This window comes from Falco peregrinus, chromosome 11 (genome assembly GCF_023634155.1).
Source record: "Falco peregrinus isolate bFalPer1 chromosome 11, bFalPer1.pri, whole genome shotgun sequence".
Classification (NCBI taxonomy): Eukaryota; Metazoa; Chordata; class Aves; order Falconiformes; family Falconidae; genus Falco; species Falco peregrinus.
The window spans coordinates 30,261,575-30,285,520 of record NC_073731.1 but is presented as its reverse complement, the minus strand read 5'-3'; the positions used below and the strand labels follow the sequence as shown (position 1 = coordinate 30,285,520).

Here is a 23,946-nt window from a genome sequence, read left to right as displayed (position 1 = left end):
GAATTATTCAAAAAATTTTTGAATTGTTAAGAATATTTCTCAATAGGCTTGCTGTGCTCTTCCACTGTTTTCTGGGAAGGCGCCAGACGGACTGCAGGTTTCACGTGCTGTGGTTATTCATAGAGAGATTTTGCTTTCTCCAAGTCACTACATTTTGCAAGGCAGCTTCTTAGGTCCTTGCATCAGGGGCATGAAGCTGATTATTGCTACTGATAAACATAGGAAGGTACCTCGGAACCGATCGTCACCTCGTGGTGCAGAATTAATACTATAACCTTTCTTCTTTTCACCTGCGGGATGTGCTTTATGCATACTGAAGAGGCAGAGATGCCTGCTTACTGGCCAGCTATCTGAGGGCCATCTCAGATGGGTTTTTTGTTTCAGGAGGGGCCAGAAGCGGTGTTGTGAAATGTAAGACAGCTGCTGGCAGGGTCAAATATTTTTCCCCAGACCATGTCATTCCTTCAGTTTCCATCTCTTCTTTCCAGGAACTTCACTCTGTTTTTAAGTAAAGGAATTTCCAAGCTGTATTTTACTATGAGGTTCTTGTACTTTCAAAGTAGAATCAGTGATCGTCTAAGTGACTTTGTAAGTATAAAAACAAGTATTTGTTAAGAAAAGTAAAATAATTCTTAAGCTGGCTGAGCGATATGTTTATTAGACTTACACATGTATATCAGAAAATGAAATGAGAACTCAGAATTGCTGGTTTTAATTACATTTTACATTTTCAAATGTAATTGATAGCTCATACATGGCAAAAGCTGGTTCTTCTCATTTGACATTCAGAATATTGCTCTGATTTAAATAATTACCTTTTTCTTGATAAAATAAGTATATTCAGTTCTAATATCCCTAAATAATTTGTAAAAAAAAAAAAAAAAAAATTCTTCTTTCGGTTATTAATTACTTATTAACTCCAAAATCTCTGGATAGAATTTGAGGTAAAATGGATTGACTTGAAAAGAGAGAACTGTAAATAAAAATTAAGATTTAAACAAAATCAATGCAAGTCAGCAGAATTACATCAACACATTTTTTTAAAGAGTTTTAAGAGAATTATTATTAAAAGGCTTCTTCCTACACAAAAAAATAAGAGTGGAACTTTTAATTCTTGTGTGAAATTGCATAACAAAGTAATTCTGAGAGCTCAGACATGCGGTCAGCATTACAGCGGTTGCACCTCACTTGGGTGTTCAGCTCAAACACGCAGCACCTCCATCTCCTCCACCTGGCGGAGGCGGGTGGGGGTCCGTGCCCCCCAATACACCCTGGTGCTGTGCTGCTGGGAGCCTGGGAATTTGGGTGATGGTATATCCCAAGAGGCATCATAGTGCCATCTCCTTCCAGATAGATCTGGCTTCTAGGTTTTCTTTAAAAAGTACTGCTATTAAAACAAACAAACAAGCAAAAAAGTATGAATCATGAAAAGTTCTTTTTTCATGAGAAAACAGGGGTTTACAGGATTTTTTTCTAATAATTTTGTGTGCATATCTAACTATACCAGTGAGTGAGTGAGTGCAAAATCTGTGACCTACTTGAAATTGTGCCCAGTTTGCTCTAAATGGGATTTTCTTCAATATTTATTGTTGCCGCTACTAAAAATTGTTGGTTAGAAAGGGGAAGGCTGGCACCAGATTGGAAATGGTAATTCAGTTTCAGGAGGATTTCAGAAACACCTTCCCATATTAATTTTATCTAGCTTTTCTGTTTATTTTACAAACAAAAAAGAAAAACAACAACCAAAACATGTTAGTGGAATTGGCATGCTGCAATGAAGGATTGTTTCCCATTGCAATACAAATGCTGATACAAACCTCAGCATTTATGGAAAACAAATGTTGAGATGAAGTCAAGACATTTATTTTCTAAGCAGGAGATGTTGACTCTCTGACAACATTACATTGCAGTCTTTATTTCTATTATGCCAAATGATTGATGTGGATTTAATCATTAGTTTGATGGCTGCTTTGCTCAGTGGAGAGGCAGCTGAACATTTTATCGTTATTAGTGAGCTGCATTTTGATTTTTCTATCAAGGACACTGCCAGCTTCAATTCATCCCAGGTGTAAAACCAGAGGTTCATTGGGCCCATTGTTTGTTTCGTGACCAAGCCAAGAACAGTTTGTTTGCAAAATAGTGTGAATATTTGTTTTGATTTCTCAAGCAGGAACCTGGTTTTGATAAAGACTTCCATATATGTGCTTGATTCTTCAAAAATAAGTAATAGTAGTGTACCTTTTCTGACTAAACTACTTACCACATGAAAGACTATACATGTACATATATACTTCTATACATGCATATCTGTGTATATGTATAGAGTAGCATAGAAAGGATTTAAATTGCTAGGATGTAGAATGGTAGACAAATACTAAGCCAGAAAATATTTTTAATGCTTGGGGAGCGAACACCACAGATGGAAACTGCAAATGATTGTGAGAGAAATGCAGAGCGCTGGAAAACTATTGGGGTCTGTGCATTTTCCAGAACAGTCAGCAGAGGATTAGGGGCTGGGGACAGGGACAGGGACAGGCTGGTGGCTTTTGCAGTTCAGAACCTCCTCCCTGAGAGCCACTGTTGCCAAATCCTGAAGGAGGATGGTCAAGGGAACGTTTCTGGAACAATTGCGGAATAGCTCATCCAGATGGACAATATGTTTTGTCCATCTCATAGGGTGCCTGCTCCTCTGAGGAAGAGAAGTGCACCTAATTAATTACGGGCTGCTCAGCGCAAACTCCTGGAATGGCCTCTCTGTGTTGTCTTTGTGCTGTGAAATATCTCCACTAAAGCAAGGAATGATGCAGAATTTCACATAAGGACTGAATTAAACTAGTCTTTGTTATTTAGAAGCATCATTTACTTCTGTCTTGCTCGCCTGCTCAAGAGCACAAAGATTTACATCTTTATCTGGAAATGTTTGTTGTTTCTAATGTATTTATGAAGTGAAAGTGCTCATTAGACGTGTCTAATCCCTTTGTCAATCTCTTGTTTTGAATGAGATTTTACGATATGTTTTTCAGCTTTATTTTTCATATTTTTAAGACTTTTTGTGCTGGATTTTTAAGATTTTGGCTTTGCCCATCTGTGCTGTGAGAAGAGGCAAGCACAGTATGGTGAAAAGGATCTGCTTATTTATGACTTCTGTTCCCAGTTAGATAATGCTCTTTAGGAAAACTGGCAGCAGCGGAGCTCCCTGAGGGAAGGGGGGGTGCATTTTCCCTTTGCCTGCTAATGGGCACATGCAAAGGGGAGCAGCTCGGAGGTACAAGTGGCAAGTTTACAGGCCAGAGGTGGATGTGCCACCCAAGGGCTGCACTGCAGAGCAGGGAGCAAACCCAGGGATGACGAACGGGGTTTTGCAGGAGGTCTGGGCAGAGCTTACTGCCACTTGGAGTAAGCCATGGAGGAACACCAGACTTTCCCCAGGGGCACTGGGTGTCAGGGTAGAGGGGGATATAAACTCTTCTTAGCTCTCTTCGAATATCCTTTGAGGTTTTTCTTCTTTAAAGCTAGTTATCCTAGTTTATATTCTAATAAAAACTGCCTTTTTTGATTTTAAAACCCTTCCGTCCTTCTTTGGGGCATTTTGTGCAGAGGAAGGTCAAGACATACTGCCTCCAAGCCTGTGGCTTGAAATGCCATCGTCTGGCACTATCCACACTGTCTTGTCATTCCATTTTCACCACGTGCCATGTCCTGGCTCCTCTGTTCCCTGAGCCTGACCCTCTGTCTGAAGACCCGGCACTGAGAGGTGGGATGCGCTGAGCCTGAAGGCACCACTGCAGCAGAGAGGTGACCGCCGGGGGATGCAAGCAGCGAGCCCCCGCGACAGCGCGCTTTTACAGAGGCAAGTCAATGGATCACAGTCCATCTGTGACACCCCTGTGCCTGGGCATAACCGACCACACACGCTGTTTATTTAAAAAGTAAGGTTGGTTTTGCTTGTGTTTCTTGGTAGCAGGCTTCAATATGCTAACAAGTAGAGTGGTTTTTCACAAGCCTTCATCTGGCAGTACCGAGCAGCCTGTTCTGTGTTCACAGGACCCAGAGTACCTCTGAATAGCACATAATGCTTTCATCCTTCTGTGCTGCTCAGCGTAACAGACAGCATGCTAAAGTTTGAAAAAGGTGGTAAAAATGAGGGAGAAATCGTGTTGGTGGTGGACAATCACCCAGGTCACTAGAGGGAGGACTTCCTAAGGGGAGCTAAGCACTGCACAGATTTAAATCCCAGGGAGCGCCTTGTGGTGAACTGGCCAGTCTCACCTTATTCCAGGACTCAGGGATCCTTCCCATATCGGGAGACTGGTTTCTGATGTAGCTACATGGATAAAAACCGATGACACATTTATTCTCGATTTTGGTGGTGTGCAGTCAACATCCATCCCAGCAACGCAACAGTAAGGTGTCTTTTTATCTGCGGGTCTGAGGATGCTTCTGTTCTCCATATTTTGTGAATTGGGTGGCAGGTTAAAAGCTCTCTGCAGTTGGCTAGGTGGCGAAGCTCTCATCTGCCCCAGCTCCTCTCGTTGGTAGGAGAGTGAGTAACAGCAGAGCAGTGACCATCCTTCGGGGGAGATTGCTCAGGAGCCCGCTCCTCCTCTTCTCGCCGTTATCGACTCTCAGTAGCCTTTTTAAAAATCTATAGAGCTTACTCCAGCACTGACCTTGTCTAATCATATTGATTGTTAGTAACTGAAGGCTAATTAGGAAGCAAGTTGCTATGGTAATTCTTGAGTCATACATATAAAGAGAAAATACTGCTAAAACCACTAGTGCATGGTGACTATTAGCATAGTTAAACAAATTAAAAAATATAATTCATTCAGATTTATTCTGGAATTCAAATGAAGATACAATATGCAACAAGGAAGTTTTTCCCTTGCTGCCACATTTTCCTCTTTCATAGACATTTTGTCCTTTTATTTGTCTGTTGAGTGAGTTGTGCATAATTTTAGGACTAAATAACAAAGTGAACTTTGGGTTCTTCTCCACCCCACACACAACCCCCGCGTAGCCCACACGCAATATGTCACAACAAGCTTCACGTGATGGGAGAATGACTCGGGCAGAGGGTAATAGGACTGGGAACCCCCCAGATCTGTAGGTCACTTGTTCATATCTAGCCTGCATGTGTGTGATGGATGGTTGATTTCCACACGGGTAGGTTGATGGTTTTGCATGCCCATGGGCTCAGACTGTGCCCTCAGGAGACGGGGATTCATGGCAAGCCGGGGCTGTCAGGGCTGCCTCTCTCAGCAGCAGCCCCCCTTGGCCAGACCTTGGCACGGCCCCACGGCAGCGCTGGTGTCTCGGTGGGTGACCACGCTCCATGGTGGGGCACTGCGGGATGGTTGGATGGTTTTGGTTGGGCCGTGCCTCATCTGTGGGTAAATGGAAGATTTTGCCAGTCATGTCTAATAGAGTCTCTTCACCTTTTTTTTAGCTAAATGTGACGCAAAGGAAAATCAAGGGCATCCTTCCCTGTTTCATGGGGGTCTTCCTTCTCCTCCTTTGGCACCTTACTAACTAGTCATGTCACGCACAAATCTTAGCTCTCCTAATGAGTTTCCATCTGCACGTCTTTAAGAAGGAGGGGAATATGAGTATGCATCCTGTTGTTACCCTCCTGGACAGTTTGAATGATGAGGCAATATGTATCTAGGAGACTCACAGGACTGGATGGGAGACAGGAGTGTGCTGAGTTCAGATCACTTCCAAGTGAGCATGAGTTTCTCTGCCCGTCTCAGTCGTCAGTGGATGAATGTCCTTAAATTGACATTAGCAGCACATAACGAAAAATGTGAGCAGCAGTGCAGCTACTGTGTAGCATAAATCTCTTTTAACAGGTCTCATAAATAAACAGAGTATTCTCTCTATGGCTTCTTGGGACTCGTATGCTCACAGAGTTGCATTTATTTAACTGAAAATAAGATATAACATTGATTACTAAGAAGTGCGTGACACTTAAAAAACAAGCAAACAAAACAAAAAAAAACAAACAAACAAAACAAAACACCCAAAAGATAGAAGTATGTTTAAAGTGATTAACATCAACTAAACCAGAGCAAAATGACTCTAACAATGAAACCAAAAACACCTGGTCTGAGGCTTTGCCTGGTCCTCAAGTTAAATAGGTGCCACTGTAGAGACAATTCCTGAGTATGCCATTTTGACGTAACCACTTCATGTTACCAGTAATATAGCCCTCACGGAAAAGAAAAATAATTTAAATCCCTCGTATTCAGCTGCTGCTTGATGTGTCCTCACTGAAGGTCGCCAGCTGGGTATGGGGCACAAGGGATTCACCTGGGGAATCTCTTATACCAGAGCAATCCTGCAAAGCCATCTTCAAACTGATAGAAAGAATATAACAAAACCCTGCTACCTTTGTATAGAAAAATTAGGTATGTGCTGGTACTGCTGGCTGCTTTCTGTTTGCTGTACCTTTCTGCATGTAAGAAAAATACACTCCTGTCCAGGGATCCAGTCCAAATCCGTAGGGATGTGGGTAACTTCAAGATAGAACATCTTTCAGAGGGAGCTCTGATCATGTTCCATAATACATGTTATATTTGTTTCTTCATTTTCCTGTTAAAATAATCCAAAAATACAAGTTTTGTTTTCACTCAAATGGAAGAAACAATATAGTAGTTACCTTTTCATTTTTAATTCAGTATTTAACATACAGAAAACAATCCTCTAAATCTGAAAACTAAATTGCTCTCACAGGATTGCCTTCAAGCGCATGTACTTCTGTGTCCTTTTGTGTATTGAGCTGCCGGCTTTCTAGAGACAGTACTTATTTAAAATTACATGAAAATAGGCTCTCTTCTAAAATGTAGAATGTTAATGGAAATACAGATCCAATATATGAAAACCAATGGATTTCCGTGCCTTCTGCTGCAGAGCCTGAAATCTCCTTCAGTCTCAACTAAAGCAATGATAGTAACCAGAAATGATGGATTTAATTTAATTTTTTATTATTTTTTAAGCATATTTCATCACCATGACTTTTCCAAATGGCAATTTTTGTGGTTTGGGATCTCTTCAGGATTTCCCTCCACCTTCCCCATCAGCAGCATTTTTTTTTAAAGTGTTTTACTGGAAACAAAAAGGGTTTTGTCAGGCTTGTGCTGTGAAAACACTGTAAGTTCCAGTTTGTTTACATCAGTACAGGAAGCCAGACAGAAAAATATCGTTAAGAATATGCAATGCAGTGCACAAAGAAATAGACACAGCATCTTCTGAGGAAAACATCATCTTTTTTTTATTCAAACCACGTTTCTTGTTCAGCCTCCTTCTTTAAGTGCTGTGGCTGGGGAGGAAGATTCCTTTTACTTTTCCCCTGATGAAGATGGAAGAACTAATTGAGATACAGATTTTGCATCATCTCTAGCTCCAGCTTCTATGTCCCCGGTTATATATGACCCAGGATAAATTGGAGAAGGGCTCCCAGGGAGGTCAAAGGGCTTGTATGTAGGAGAAACAGGTCATTCCCAAGAGGCCAGGAATTGCCTTTGGGCTCTCGAGGGCTTTGCCTCATTCCTATGGAGACTGCACTGGGGGAATCAGTACTGCGGGGCCCCTGCCAAAGGGCTGAGCCCGATCCAAGGACTTTCTCGTTAAAGCACCACAACAGCAGATGCTAGCAGGTCAGTCTTTGAACCTTGATAGCAGATCAGTCTTTCTTTGCCTGGCATTTCTACCAGCCTGTGTCACAGAACAGAGTTGTGGCAGAGCCCTTCGTGGCCTATGAGCAACTCCCTTGTAAACGAGGCTAGATATGCAGAAAGGCTGCTACTGGCTGGTTTTGGGGAGTAAGCACCATCGTGTGGCCATGGGTCTATTACTCTTAGTGCTTTTGTTGTAAGGTTGTGTATATGCACAGACACAAACATAGAAACGTACGAATATATTGAATTTCGGCCCAAGCTGATGACATGTTCCCTCGCCCTTGTTAAGACTGACTTATCAGTGTGCGGTCTTGCTGTGTTTGCTGATGAAGAGAGTTATTTGTGTCAGGGAAACTCAGGTGGAAGCACGAGATTTTCCAAGGTTTCGTAGTGGAAAGCTGTTCAGTCGTTTGTCAAATAAGACTCTAGATGTATTGAATCGGGCTCCTCTTTGCTGCCATCAGCCACGTGGCAAAAGGCTCAGGGATTGTATGTAATTGCCATGTTTGTATTGTGTGTCACCTCTGCATCCCCAAATACAGAACCTGCAGGTTTGGGCTTAATGGTATTTTTTTCTGCTTTTAATAGCACAGTATCACAATCAGATAAGTAACAGCCGTTACACACTTGTTTTGTAAAGCTTTTGACTCAGTAGCTTCTTGCTGATGCTTGTGTCTTCTCTGGCAATCTGTTGCAAGGCAGAGTTTTGGGTTTAACTTTGAAAGCATAAAAGAATCTCCTTTTCCCAGGTAGGTAATACCTGAGGGCCCCAATCATACAAATATTTATGCAGCAGGGTCTTGGCTGAGCCTGGAGCCAAAGCTCGGGGGTAAGAGTTTGCAGGGCCTCAGTTAGACACAAACCAACAGAAACAGTAACTAGTTTTTATGGAAGGGAAGAACGTATGCAAATAGAAGGCAGAAGGAAATCTCTGTGCTGGAAAAAAAGTATTTCACAGGGAGACTGTAACATTGAGTAAGAGAAACCTAAATCCCTTCAGGAGGACATCAGAAAGATGTAGTGGATGGTGTTAGAAGCTGTAAGATAATGTCTGTGTTCGTGATTGTGTTTAACATTAGGTAATGCTAATATTTTTCTCATAATGGCTCGAGTCATGGAGATTTATTTTCATCGAAGTGGGTGTCACATACTGCATGATTTGCTCTGCTGAATACTCAAGAGTCCTCTCATAAACCTGGGGAGATTTCTAATGCCAGAACTGAGGAGTCAGAGGAAATTTTTTACAGTTTTCCCTCTTAGCTAACAATTTTGGTTGTGCCTATCTTAGACGCTTGCTGTTCTGGATCTGTTCTGCATTGGAGTTAGTAGTGAACTGTCCTCCAGAGGCCTCTTGTGCATGTGTGCTTCCTTAAAGCGTTTCCAAATGGGCTGCTGAGTGTCTGGGAACATCTGCTTCAAGATGGTCTGCTTGGAAAGGCTGTAACTCACCTCTGCGTCCTGGAAGCCACATGTTCTCCCAGTCCAAGATGGTCTGCCTGTTGATTTTCCCCATAAATTATTTTTCCCGTTTCCTCGTTGAGCCACTTTCCTGAGTGATTATCTCAAATGTAATCTCCTCATCTACCCAGGTCATCTTAATAAAACTATTCATCATTAGCTGGCTATCAAGGCCAAGTGCGAAGTAATGAAAGATAAGTGGCAGTAAATGCTGCTGGCCCATTTCCATGGAAGGAGTTAGGATATGGGCATGATGCTTGCGTCAGCATCTCTGAACGAGGAGGTCCCTTCCTCAACTGCACAACCACCTTTGTCTGCCAGCACGGTCTCAAGATCCTCTGGAGCCCATCCCAGAAAAAAAAGTCATTGCCACGGTGGGTGTTTTTATTTTAGAGACGCTTTTCTGCCTTCTCTGCAAGCTTTCATAGTCACAGGTCAAGTTTAGTGATGCCTGAGTGCAGGGGGCAGCAGGCACATCTGCCCCAGCAGCTGGAGGGACCAAGTTATAGACCCCATCCCTGTGGGCTGCCTGCACGGAGCCGGCGTTTCTGTGGGAAGGTGCTGCTGCCTCCAAGGCTCCACTCCTTGCTTCTTCGACTCGACACAGCTTCTCAGCTTTGCTGGCAATAAACTAAAACTAGTATAATACATCCCTGTAGAGCTAGAGCATGAGAAGATATCCACCCCGCCACAACTGTACTGATTATAAAATCAATTCTTATAATGATGTGGCTTCTGCTGTTGGATCCGGTTGCTATCAGTTCCAATTCTGCAGACTAATCGCGCACTTTTTCAGATTAGAGAGACCAATTTAAAACTGTTACATGGACAATTAATTTGATGCAACCAAACTCTCAACAGACTTTCATCTGGATTGCTGGGATGGTGCTTAAAACACCGATAGAAATAAAATCCCCTTTGCTTCCGTCTGCTGTGCGGAAATTTGCATTTTATTTCTCCCGTGCCTGCATTGATTTATTTGAGAATATAGTGTCATGCCCTTTGGGGAAAGCAGGAAGACGTAGTAGTATTGGTGCCACCTGATAATCTCCTTCAAAGAGTTACATATACATTATTTTGCTCTAACTGTGAAATCACTATTAATACTCAGTTGGTTAAATGTGTATCCCACTTATTGGGTCAGGTCAGTACAAGGTGCGTATATCTTCAGCAAAGTAAAGAGATGATGAGAAGAGTCAGTGCTTGAATTCATTTTTGAAACGTCAATAACTGCTAAGATATATTAGCCTGTAACTCCCTGGTGTTCAATAAATCATGGTAGGGAGACAAGTTTTTCATGTTCACAAGGAAAGTGGCAGTAGAAAGTGTCAACTATCTATTTTTAAAAGGTCAAAAGTCTCTAATACTTCTAAGAAAAATAGCTTTTCTTTTGTAACCTGTTTAAATCAATGTAGTAGCATTCTGCTGTCACTTTAGAGGGAAGTTTTCAAAAGGAGGTTTCAGACTGGCTTGTTTCTGATCAGACTGAAAGAAATAAGAGCTGTTTCATTTAGGACATGGAGGCAGAGGTAGCAGGGTGTTTAATTTTTCTGTTCAGACACATTGCAGGCTGGACCCAGGGGTGCTCACCCAGTGAATGCTGGGCAGGATTAACACCATGTTACTGCTAATTCCTTCTTAAGTTTGACATAAATTGTGACATCAGTCAAACTACCAAGTCAAACTGACCTGGCAAATTGGTCTAAAGAGTATTTATTTCTAAAGAAAGGGTGAAAAAAGATTTAAAATGTTGGCTTTTTTTTTTCCTTCCCTTTTCCCTTAAAACAATGCAAAGCTATTGATTTGTGGCGGTGCAGAGAGCCCAATGAGGCTGCCTGCTCTGGGAAGCAGTACCCGATACTTCCAGTATCTGGTGATTTCAGGTACCTATAAAGTAAAAAAAAAAAAATTGTTCACAGGAATCCACAAGATATTTATGCCACAAAAATCTGCCTCAAATGCTGAGGGTAAAAGGCCATAATGTTATGACATATCGCAGGAAACATAAGGTGAAAAGATGTATATACGTGTATGTATATACACCATGTACATACCTGCTCTGGGAGGGAATTCAAGGAAAAGTGCAGGAATCTGCAGGGAGGGGGTCACAGCCAGCGCTACAGGGGAGGGCAGCAGCTGGGGGCGAGGATACCCCCTTTGCACCACGTGCCGTGCCTGTGGGCAAAGCACAGCCACCAAACAAATGCCTGAGAAAACTCGACGCACAGGGCAGCCCCTCTGCTGCTCTGCCATGGGGAGATGAAGTGCGGAAATCCATAAATCCCACATTTACTGTGATCGCCATACTGCTAAGTTCACCAGTTGGGCACCAGTTCCTACTCTCTGTCATTCCTGCTGCTGGTATGACAAGGTCTTCATGCCCAAGAGCATCATCCCTGGGTGCCGTGTGAGGGACCGACACTGTGATCTGCCTTAAGCTGGTCTTCTGCCACTCGTGTGCTTTGCTCTTCTTTTGATGCAGGTTTCCATTTACTCATCTACGTTAAATTTCTATACCTGTATATACACACACACACATTTGTTTTAAATAGGCACATTTCCTAGCAGGGGAAAAATGACCCTATCCCTGCCTGTGTGCTCTGCTTTGATCCTGAAAGGATTTCTTATCATAAAAGACATATAAATGTCCGGTCTTTTATTCTTTCATTATTTTGAAATACGAGACCACTTGGCTGCAAGACCATTAGTTTGTGAGTTTAATACAGTCTTGCTTTTGCCATAAGACTTCGATTAGTCTAAGAGACTTTTTCTTTAGAGGACTACAAAGAAACTGCCATGAACTATAAATTCCTTGCTAATAGAATTGTTTAAAAGGCTGTTTCAATGTATCTTGATTTTTATGGGGTGTGCTTTGAGCGCAGCTGGTTTGCAGAGGAATCCTTCCGATGCTTTGTGCTGGGCTCTGCCGCACATGCCGTGAAGCTCTACCCCTAGACCTGCCTAAGGGCAGCTTTGCAGGCAGGTTAAACCAAGCTAAGGCTGTACTGGCATGAGGCAGCACCTTCCTCCTCCTCTTTGTTTTCCCTCTCTCTCCCTCCTGTCCCTGGCTCTGGCTATTACACATGGAACTGCCATACTGCAGTTAGTTGCTTGTGGATAAAGAATAACGATTACAGTTTTCTGCATTAATGGCAAATTAGGGGAAATTCCTTAGTTGTGTGATGTTGTCTGACCTTAAAGTCTTATATTCTCTTTGAAGAAAACCTATTACTCTTTGTCCCTTTGCTAAACATTTTTACCGAATGGTTTTTCCTCTTTTAAGCTGTGTCTGAGTACACAGTTTATGCTTTTGAGGATCACTGTGGATTTCAATAGAGCTGTGCATGCAGTGTGAACTAAGCTTAGGCAGATGCACCGAGTGGTTTGGGGTTTTGGAGGTCTGGATTTTTTCACGAAATTGCCCCTAGAGTGTTTTGCATACCGTCTATTCAAAGGCTTGCATGCGTCAGAAATGATGTTCAAATTGCTGTCTGGATTTGCTGTGATAGCTAGTAGTAGAGTTAATAGTATCATTCATTACAAACAAACATTGTAATAACAGTCCCATCTTCGCTTGTGATGACATATAATAAGATATGCATTATGAGCAATCATCTGTTTGTGTATATTTATACTGTAAGACAAATCACTTGCACAAATACTAGCCCACAATCCCCTTTTTCTGTTTTTAGCTGCTGCTGCAGGTACTGTCTGCTCTCCTCTGCAGAGGATCTGAGTCTGCTGGGTTGGTTGGTTGATGTGAGCAGCAGTGGCTTGTACTGTTAATGCCACAGATACCTGTATCAAAGACAGTGTTCATGAGCACAGTGTGCATTTTTTTGCCAGGTGTGAATAAATTGTTCACACAAATTATACAGCCAAAACCCAGGCTAATGCTGCCTGTTGTTACCTGTGTATGACTGGCCTCCAAAGCAGAATGTTTGGGTTGTTTTTTTTTTAATTTATCCTTCTTACTTAAATGACAGCCTTAACAGGTATATGGACATCCCAAAGGACAGGAATAGCAATGGCCTTCTGCCAGAAAATGACAAAGAACAATGATAAGTAAGGTCATCACTAACAGGATTTCCTGGAGAAAGTGTAGCAGAGGAGGCACAATTCATTTTGGGGACAGAGGGTCTTGTCCTTTTCCCTCACCACCTGCAACCCCCTGAACATGGAGGACAAAGCTCAGCGCCAGAAGGGTTACTGCCTTCTGCCATTGACTAGTGTCCCTTTTGTTCCCTTTACTTGTCTTGAGGGGCTCCTAACCACAGTGACCGAAGTAGTTGTTTGCTTGAGCCGGAAGACAGCAAAAAATATTTTAAATGGACATATTTTCACCACCTGTTCTGTTGTGGTTTTTTTTTTTTAAAAAAAAAAAAAAAAAAAAGACTGTTGCCTTTTTACCTGTGAATGGGAGTATTAAAATGAATTCAAATGATTCAAATCATCTTTGAATTCTGGTTCTGAATTCGGAATCAAATCTCTGAAACACCCCCCTCAAGTGAGTGTTATTTATTTCTTTTAGAAACTTAGTCTTTAAAAAACTTAATCTTTTAAAAACTTAGACTTGCAATCTTAGAGATTCCAATTTTCCTACCTCTGTTTTATTTCTTCCTTAACTATATATTCTCCAAGCCTTCCAAAGTGTCATGACCTGCTCACGTCCTGCTTTAATCTGTATCTTTCATTTGTTGAACTCAAACAAAGCCCATAACCTATCCCACTCTCAGAAAGCCAAAACACTCTCCTGATGCAGAAACTTTGGGGTTTAAGCATCCCATTAAAGGAGGTATATGGTCCAAGTTGTTCCAATGTTAGATAGCAGATTGGATCATAAAAAATTGTTGCCCTCGACAGCCCTGTCTGTTGGGTGAGGTCATTAGCATGTTGTGGTTTCGTAATTAACATATTTTTTTGTTTGTATAAAGCCAACAAATCTGCAACATTTTCCCCTGAGCTGTTTCGTGGCATGAAGTCTCTTCTGGCTAAATGGATTTGTTGGTATTAAGTGTTCTGCTTTTTCTGTGGATTTCTTTTTTCTAGACAACTGATTTTCAGATTGTGGGAAATGGCAAATATACTGCTGACCACCAAAAAAAGAGCAGAAGTTTTGCCACAAGCAAAACCAAAGTGAATCTTAAAAGTCTGAGACACATCCCATGTTGTTGAAACTTCTAGACGAGTTAATTAAGCAAGTGACTTGTAGTGTCATATAAACACAGCACGGGGGGTGATTGCTTCTACCATGTGTTCTATAATACATCACTTTTGAGAAAACAGGAAGATGATAAAAAGTCTTTGAAACATCCCTTGCAATGCCTGTGTACCTTGCATGGCGTGAAGGAATCCTGGTCTCAGGCAAAGCCTTTTGTTCCTGCTCAAACCTAAATAACAATGAGGAACTTGTTGGCATGTGAGCTGGTGGGTCAGCACTGCTAAGCAATCCCAGTTCTCATTGCACCCTCCCAAGCGCCTGTTGTCAGCCCTGATGTACTCTTATTTTCTTGTTCTCCAGTCAGTTTAGAGCTCCCAGAGCAGAGGAGAGCTGGATTTTTTCCATAAAAAAAAAAAAAGAAAGAAAGGAAAAGAAAAGAAAAGAAAAAAAGAAAAACATCAACTTGAGGAAACAGGAGGGAAAGCTTCTTATTAAACCAAGAAATATCAAAATATTGAGGCATTTTTTAAAGTGGAAAAGGTCAGTTGAACAACTTATCTTCTTTTACAAGGCTTTTGTCTTAAATGGGCAGGTAATTTGTCAGGTATGGTTCAGTTGTTACTCAGAAGGAAGTGGAATAGTTTTTATACCACTTGTAATAATTTTTGTTATTATTTTTTTGACTGTGCACCTATCATTACAACCTATTTTTTACCCCAGGCCTGTTCAAATCCATTTGCAACCATCATCATTCCAAAAGAACAAGATCTCCAGGAAGAAGTTCCAGCCAGCTTACAATCTTACTGTTTATCTGAGGTTTCGTTCCACAGAAGTGCACAGTTCCCTTGCCATTAGAGTCCAATAGACCATCACACTACCACCACATCATTTCCATATTACAAATTTTACTTCCTACAGCTGACGTCAGCCTGGGAAAATAGCATTTTTGTGCCGTTTCCAAACACAGCAGTGGGGAATCTTTTGACATAGCCGTCCTTACCTTGACTTTCCTGGTCACTGCCAGCATAAGGGCACAGGTTGCGCTGCAGTGATTCCCACTTGATTCACCAGGAGAACTCCCAAGCTCTAAATTGCACCAGAGCCTGAGACCTCTCTTTGCCATCCCACAGATTAAGGAAGGAAAGAAATATGTACTCGGGACCAGCAGGAGATGCACTCTGGTGTGTTGATAACAGAAAATGGTCCAGTTCTGTTCTGCAGCCCTGTGGCTGTAAGCGGGCATTAACTGTATAGAGCTGAGATCAGAGGGGGTTTTCTCCAAGGTGTGGAAGACTTCTTCATGCCTGTGGTCTCCAGCTCCATGTAATAAGGATGGGGCTGCTGGTGGCCTCCTTTTACACTCTGTAGTTTGCACTGGGTCAAGAGGGCAGCATGTCCTACAGCTGAAGTTGAGTCATGTTTCCTGGGAACTTTTGAGCTGGTTTTATTTCAGTCACCTTTCACTCCCCCTTCACCCAGTTAAAAAATGTCATTAAATCTCTATCGGCAGTTAGCGATGTCAGCCATCCAGTAGCCCACGGTGGGTAGAGCCTGACTGCCAACGCACAGGGAGCAGTGCCAGCAGGAGGGGCAGGGCCGCTATTACCGACACAAACCTCAGGCTCGGCGATGTCTGTTCCTAACTGTTGGTGTTTGCCTCGGTGGCACCTCATCAGTGTTCCTGGGGTCTGTTTTCTTATCTGGTCTCCACCTTGGTTTTAAAACTTATCAGTCATCTAGGAAGAAGTTCCTTGCGCATTTTTCACTTCTCCCTTCTCTGCTTCACTGTGGTTTGAAATATCTTGACTTTCAAATTATTTTTCAGAGAGATCTCACAGAATGATGCCTTGGAGGTCATAGAAGCAAATGTGTTTTCCAATCTTCCCAAACTACATGAAATGTAAGTAATGAGCGATCTAAATTCAAAGGAGACAATTATAAAAATTCGTTATATGCAAGTACAAAAGGCATTTTGGTTCAGGTAAACTCTGAAGAATTCTAGCAATACAAGAACATTTGAAATCTCCTTTTGTCTTTTCCATCTTCTTATCTAACTGTCCCTTTCTTTCCCTAGTCAGCCTGAAACTTATCCTCAAACCATTGCCAATATCAAAAGGTGATGTGGTCTGCCAGTCCGTGATAGGCAGAAATCATGTAGATCTTCTGCTGTGAAAAAGAAAATCTTAGCATATACTACCACTACATCATGGGGCTGCCATAAATATTTTCAGATCAATATATTGACACATTTCCTCTAATGTTTCATTTCCTCTTTGCAGAAGAATTGAGAAGGCCAACAAACTCGTGTACATTGATCCAGGTGCCTTCCAACACCTTCCGAGCCTCAGATATTTGTAAGATCTTTTGTTCTTTGCAAGTACTACGGTCATTTTGAATGATACAGATGCGTTACTGTCTAACCCGTTGGTGATAAACAGGATTATGCCCTTTCCTTGTTACTAGTTGCATATTGCCGATCCACATTTTTACTCCCAGACCCGCACACAGTGCTCAGAAAAGCTGGAGGTAATACCTTCCATGGCATAGTTCCATGTGCAAGATCCTTCAGCCTTTCTAAGCAACAGGTTGAAACGGAGCGAGGAGAAGAGGAGCCGGGCCTTTCTTATGTCTACAAAACCAGGTTTAGGCTGAAATTCCTCTTGAGACCTTTGGGACAAAACCTCTCTCCCCTCTCTTTGCTGTGGGTCTTTGCCAGCCTGCTCAAGAGCGCTGTTTGCACAGCTGTGGTTGCTACATCTGGCCCCATGGGGTTGCCATCAGAAGTCGGTGATAATTGAATCTATCCTTAAAATAAACTGTTACAAATATTTTCAAAGCTTTTAGCGCGTGACCTTAACATGACTAATAATCTCTCCTCTGCGCTAAACCCCCAACGACGTGCAATGGGCTCAGTTTAACAGTAACTGGGTTTAATCGCCGTAGCTTAAATAAGCCCCATGGCGCTCTTTGCTGAACAACAGCTTATACACCCAGCAGATATCAACGGAACTTCTGTGTGTCCATCCACCCGAGCACGTGCACCCAGGTCCTGTTTTCCTGACTTATACCAGAAGCCTTGCTCATACTATAAGCCTTGTTTTCCTTACTTATCCAAGGAGCCTGATCACCATCTCTACATTGGAGTACATAAAAGTGCTTAATTGCCCGGTTAGATATTTCTTAAAAACGGGATGAAATCAGGTCAGTGGTCTAATCAGCATAGCTCCCAGTAAACTAATGAGTGTTTAAAGTCTCTGAAAATCACTAGTATCTGACAGGTTCTGGGCTCAAAAATGCCAAGAGGCATTCCTCTGGATTTGAACTTGAAGATCTGAGATGTAAGATTTGCACTTTTTAGAGATAAGGACTATTTAGTGCTACACAAACCATTATAGTCTGAACTCTCATTGAAGTGGAATATGGGGTTAGAGTTGTGGTAGGATTGTTGCTCTCCCCAGTATTATTTTGACTGGTACCTGCTTTATCAAATCCACCAGGCATCTTGATTAACTTTTGTATGTGCGTAACTGAAACACAGATTTTCCTAACAGTAGGGAAATAAAGCTGTAAGCCTGCATCTTGATGAGGAAAAATCCAGCGCCTTTCTCCTTTCAAGTCATAGTCATTCAGCAGTGACTGCTGTCTTTGAGTAGTTCTGTCTACCTATGAACAAAACCACAATGTTTGTTTACCCCATGTAAAGTCCCCAGAACAAGCTGCTATGGGTCGTACAGTTGTCAGGTGTACAAGTGGGTAGAAAGTGTGAGAGCACGTTGATCTCATACAAAATTGAAGAAGAAGAAGAAATATGAATGCACTAATGAACACACTCATTTCAGTGATTTTTTTAGATGTGGGGCACAGAAATTATAGGTCATGAGGAACAGGTAAATCCCCACTTTAAATATCTGGTAGTGGAATTTTTTCTCTTGATGTTAGTGGATGCTCCCTTGTTTGAACTTTTTGTCATTCCATGCTCCTATATGCATTGACTCAAACATTCATAGATACTACCTGTATAAAAATTCAGCTGTAGCAGCAATACTGTGATCTATAGAAGCAACAGATTAAAAATATAGAGGTTTGCTTGTCTAACTAACTATTCCCCACTCCTCTTTAGCTAGTTTTAGTAGCCAGATGAAATCAGAGGAAAATATATTTGGAGTATTTTTGAAGGTTTTCTCTCTTGTGGGCATACAGGACTGGAAGAGACTCTCCAGGCTACTGTATCCTATTTCCTACTGGTTCCACTTCATGTATCCCATTAATTAAGTGCTTTATTGACATTCTTAATGCACTCCACAGTTCCCTAATTTCTCTCTTTTTTTTCCAGGGGAGGCTTTTCCAGAAATGCAATGATTTGGTGACTAGAATATTTCCTCTAATTTTATTCATGGCCACTTAATTCACATTCATTCTTGTGACAAAGCTTTTCTCTAATTTAAATTGATAAAATTAATCTTTGGTGTTTACTCCACTAATGGATTTATGCTGCATCCCCTCTGTGCCTTCATTCCAGGAGGCAAAAAATACCCACAACCCTCTTGTATGACTATAAATAGTACAAAAGGTGCAAGCTTCGTGGCTCCGAGTCTCTGAACAGATAAATGTGTCTTTTGCGCTAATGACAAGGTTTGAGGTGGCTGTGCTAGGGGTATAAATCAGTGCAATGCTTTTGGCTTCACTGCAGCTACATCAATTCACACCACAGGGATCGGGAGCAGGACACGAAGTCCCCATAGGAGCGTTCAAACTAGCAACGAGCCGAGCGTGATGCTGAGTCACATCATGCTCAGGTCACCCTCCCTACGTAGCCATACCTTCGTGCTCTCTCTAGGCACGTTCCTGTAGGAAAGGCTGCTATTGTCTCCATCCCCTTGTTTCACTCACTTGCCCCTTTAGAACCTCTCCCTTGAAAAGGCAGAAAGTGGTACTTTTTGAAAGAACAGGACTGCTAAAGAGAAAGCAGAAACCTTGACAGCAGGCTGCAAAATAGCAGCTGGTAAAGGTACCCCAGTCCTGGTATTCACCTTGCCAGAGCGTACGAGGAAGGGTCAGTTTGTGAAAATATAAGGCAAGATGCTCAGGGGAGTTAATGGGTTGATGGGTTTAGTGTTCAGTTTTGGGTTCTTTTTGTTGTGGTTTTGATTTGGGTTTTTTTACACAATACAGAAGTAAATGGTTGTAGACGTGTGGGAGAGTTTAAAACAATTGAGAAAAGGGTTCAGCACCTGTGTGGGTAGAAATGCTACCAACAGCTACTTGAGAAATGATAAAAATTTTAAGGCCCTGAAGGGAAACTCAAAAAACTTTGTATGTCACAGCCTAAATTCTCCCACTAACTACTGGAAGTTAGGAAGGAATAGCAAGTGCTTTCATAATTTCCTCATCACAAAACAGACTAGGAGATTCTGTCCAACTCTGTGCGGGGTTGTGTGTGAGTGGAAAAGCAAACCTGATGCTGGTCCCACTCGGACGTACTCCTGTTGCCCGTGTTGTGTATCTTCTTCCCAGCTGGTGTCCGTGCCAGCTTCCCAAACAGTCCACATCAAGGCAGCAGAGCTGGAGATGGAAGCCCTGTACTCAGAGAGGTCCTTGGCCCAACCTTCTGCCATAGACCCCACTGTAAACCTTTGCAGCCCTTCCTGGCCTGACCCCACCAGTCAGAACAGCTGGCATGGGCACCCCCATATCACAGTGTAAAGAGGTATAGCGAGACCCAAAAAGAGAAAAATTAAGGAGTGTTAATGCCTGAGACTGAGCCTGGGCACCATAGCCCATCAGTTTAATGACTTTTTCAACTTGTTGCTTGCAATGTTTCCTCTGTGCTCTTTCAAAAATAGTTGTATAACCAATAGGTCTTACCTATGGGCAGGCAAAAAGTTCTGGCTAGCCATGTCAGTCCTCTCATCAGCTTTACGGGCTCGTTACAGCTGCCAGCTGTTGAACATTAATATGCTTCTATCTCTTTCAGCTTGGGTACAAATGTATTTCCCACTCACCCCACTCCCTTTGTCTCCTGCATCATCATTGCTAGTATGGCAAAAACACTAAAGAGGGGGGAAATGCTTAAAAAAATGCAAATACTCTAAACCTTCTAGAAAAATGCAACCTTTACTTTCTTACCAGTCTTTTAGAAGAAGTGAAGAGAATTGTTAATTGGTCTTCTTGGATACATGCCAAAGAGCCAGACTGCTTCAAAATGGTACCTTATTGACCTTTTCATGGGTACAAGATTATTTATCTGGCTCTCATTAGGGAGACCTGTGGCAGTCTCTGTTTAATAATGCAGTGATGGCTTTTCAAACCTATTTTCTTTCAAAAATTAGTTCTCATGTGTAACCTGTGTCCTTTGGTGTTTTTTTACAGTGGATGTGTCATGGATGTCCTGCATTAAGCAATCTCAGCTTAAGATAGAAAGATTTAAGCATAACACTCCTTCCAGATTAATTTTGAGGGCATACTACTGGGTTGTTGGAGGGGAGGGGAAAGAGGTTGCAAAAGCATGTGTTTTATCTGCAAAATAGTGTGCATGGTGGAGAGCAGAGCCCAAGTCTGAAGCCTTGTGGCTACTTATACCTGCCTGTTGCTGTTTTGCGGAGGACCTGACACATGTAGCGGGTAGGGTTCCTAAATCCAAACCTGTGTTTGCTGCAGATGCAGCGAGGCCCACAAAATCGATGACCCTTTGCATGGACTCGGCTCTTCAATCAAAAGAAGTGAGGCTGCCCTCGCTCCTTTTGCACAGCTGCCTCGCGCTTAAAGACCTTGTCCCAGAAGCGAGTGCTGTGGATTGCAGGCTCAGCTTAGCCTGTGAGGTTGGGGCACGTAAGGCAGAGAAATCTCCTGCTGGAGTCAGGCTCACATGCAGGATAAAGTAACCAGCATGATTAAGGGACACAAAAATAATGCTCCCTGAGTGATGTTGTATTTATCTCTGCCTACCTTGGGTTTGCAATTTAGCAAATACTCACAATAAATTGATGAGGTAAACTGTATTCTCAGTTTTGTCAGAATAGCTTCTACCAATTTGGTGTAAAAAAAGAGCAGACGTGATGCTACATCTGGAGATAGGCAGTCAGAATCTTCCAGGAACTAGTTTCTGCGAGATTTTTTTTTCTTTTTTTTCCTCCACTGATCATGGTGCTATGTTTTCTTAAGTGCTGACTGCGGTAAGCCTTTTCAGAAAGACAATTAATGCTTTGGAAAGCAGCCATCAGCCATCCGAAAAACAGGTTCTTACCGAGCTGTTTATGCATGGCAATGGGGGACTTGGTTATAACAAAGATTAAAGAGGACACTTGTTTAAAGTGAGGCTCCTAAGGATGTATACATTGTATGGTAAATATATTGACAAAACTGTCCTGCAGGAAAGATATTCAGTAAATTGGATTATCTACATTCTAACAAGATTATCCACTTAAAGGCCTCTGGAGATTTGCTGGTTGAATAAAAAGAGAGGGAAGATCTAGGCTGCAGTCTAGCCAAGTATTATTTTTTTTTACTTCTTTTTTCTGCAATTAATTAAAAGAACATCCTCTCCTGCTCCTAATCACTGTTCTGTGCCTCTGTGCAATCAGAGCTTTGTGCCACCTGTAGACGTTCTTCAATACATAAGGATTTGTCAAAGACACTTTCCTCTTCGCCTCATGATGTTCGGTTGGCACCAGTACAAACTGAGCCCTGAACGCTTTGGGCTTACTGGAAAGCCCGGGACTATGGCATCACCTTGAATGTCTTTTTTCACACACGCATGGTGGAAGCCCTGCTAACCAGTGTGGCATTTTGGTACGTCAGGAGTAAGTTGCCACTGGGAGCAGTGCTGGGATAGCATACCTTAGAGTACCGCCGCCTTTCATGACTGCCACGTGAGGACTGAGGTTTTCTTGGGAAAGTATTGTAGAAAGGAAAGCTGCTCATGTCTTCTCTGTCCTGCAACAGCCGCACACAACTTGGCAGCAGTTTGCTTCTTCATTTCCCCACTAAAGGAAATGCGTGCCATAATTCGCATTTAACAAGGGCCTCATAAAACGAATTGCATGAATTTTTAGCATATGACTCATGTAAAATTAAAGGCAGGTTTCAACTAAAAACCTGTACATCTCCAGGAGTTTAGAGAGCATACTTTAAAATACTGTAAGGGGGGAGCTACAGGTTCTTCTATTGCTTCTAATTTTTTTCAGCTAACTCTTTTTACAAAATATAACTGCAGAAGTACTTTAAATAATAAGGGCCTTGTGAAATTCACCTGCATCAATAATCGTGCTTTCTATTTAACTACAGGTAATGGTTTTTCAAAGGCATTTTGGTAGAGCTTTCCTGGTCACATCTGACAGCTGTTATTTTTAAGCTAATGCAATGTCAGACGACTCTGGCTCGTGAGGTGAAACAGTCATGACATGCCAGGAATTCTCCCAAACTGGTTTCTTGAATATTCACTATACTTCTTTTTCCTGCATATAACGCATTGCTTTTTGTTATGAGACGGGTAACAAGTTGACTCTTCAGCATCTGAGGATATCCAGATACCACCTCAGGGAGCTCAGAGCAGTGATTATGCAAGTGAATGACTATTTTATGGACCTGTGTGTCACCCTGAGTGCCCAAATGGAGGATTTGGTTGTCCCATAGAGGTGTTCAAATTATGAAACCTGAAAGGTTGCAGCTCTCCTGAAATAATCTAGGTTCATAATAAACAACAAATGAACACTGTTACTTTTTTCCAGCCTCAACCAGTCCCGTTCACCACCATCTAACTATTCAGGAATGAATCTGGGGAAAAAAAAAATAATCACATCCAGTAATGAAAAAATATTGTTCTGTTTAAGTGTTAGGAACAAAATTACCTTCCATATACTACTAATACGTTCTTTAGGGAACCAATATTCTCAGTGAAAGGCTACTACCTCTGTTACCTGACATATTAAAAATACAAAGATATAATTCAACTTTCAAGAACCAAAATTTTCGCTTTGTTTGGTAGCATCAGAATGAGATATTTTGGTGGCTGGGAAGAGCTCGCAGCTGGTCAGAGCCCAGCTCAGCCCAGCTCCTCCTGCACCTCCAGCGCTCAGCCCTCCTTCCAGACACCAGCAGCGACCAACCACCTCCGGCTCCATGGCAATCTCATGTTTGTCTTGCGCTTGCTGATGCTCCGTATAACAATATTTTCTTAAATTAGGTGTAGTATAGCTCTGTGGATACCTGTGACCGTGTTTCCTTGCTGGCTGTGGGCAAAGGGTTGTCCTGCAGAGTCAGCATTTCTGGGGTGGCGTTTTCCGGACGGGGACCACAACGCAGAGGCCAGTGATGCTCGACGTGGTGGTAGGGTGGAGGTAGTTAAATACGGAGGCTCAGACCCATTTCCAGTCACACAAACTGCTGAAACATTCCCGTGCGTTCGGTTCCTTGCTATTGAGGTGCTGGGGAATAAAGTATCCTAATTCTCTCTTGCTTTCAGGGAATATTGTTATTTCCAGTGGAATTAATATACCCTCTATTAGAGTAGAAGGTTAAAATTGTGATGTGTGAATTGATACTTTTGTCTTAAAAGAGCTACTATGAAAATAGTTCATGACTGAAAATAATTCAGTCAGTGCAGCTGATTTCTTAGAAAATGGCTGGGAAATTAACACCACCAACAGTTTC

The 23,946-nt window shown here is 42.1% G+C and overlaps 1 protein-coding gene across 1 annotated transcript in view; it reads left to right on the top strand.

The window, feature by feature from the left end:
* Positions 1-23,946, top strand: part of FSHR (follicle stimulating hormone receptor) — an 84,226-nt gene that overhangs the window by 38,710 nt on the left and 21,570 nt on the right. Inside the window, exons 3-4 of the mRNA XM_055816580.1 lie at positions 16,124-16,198; positions 16,578-16,652. Of these exons, the coding sequence (XP_055672555.1) occupies positions 16,124-16,198; positions 16,578-16,652 (150 nt within the window). The remainder of the gene's footprint in view (positions 1-16,123; positions 16,199-16,577; positions 16,653-23,946) is intronic.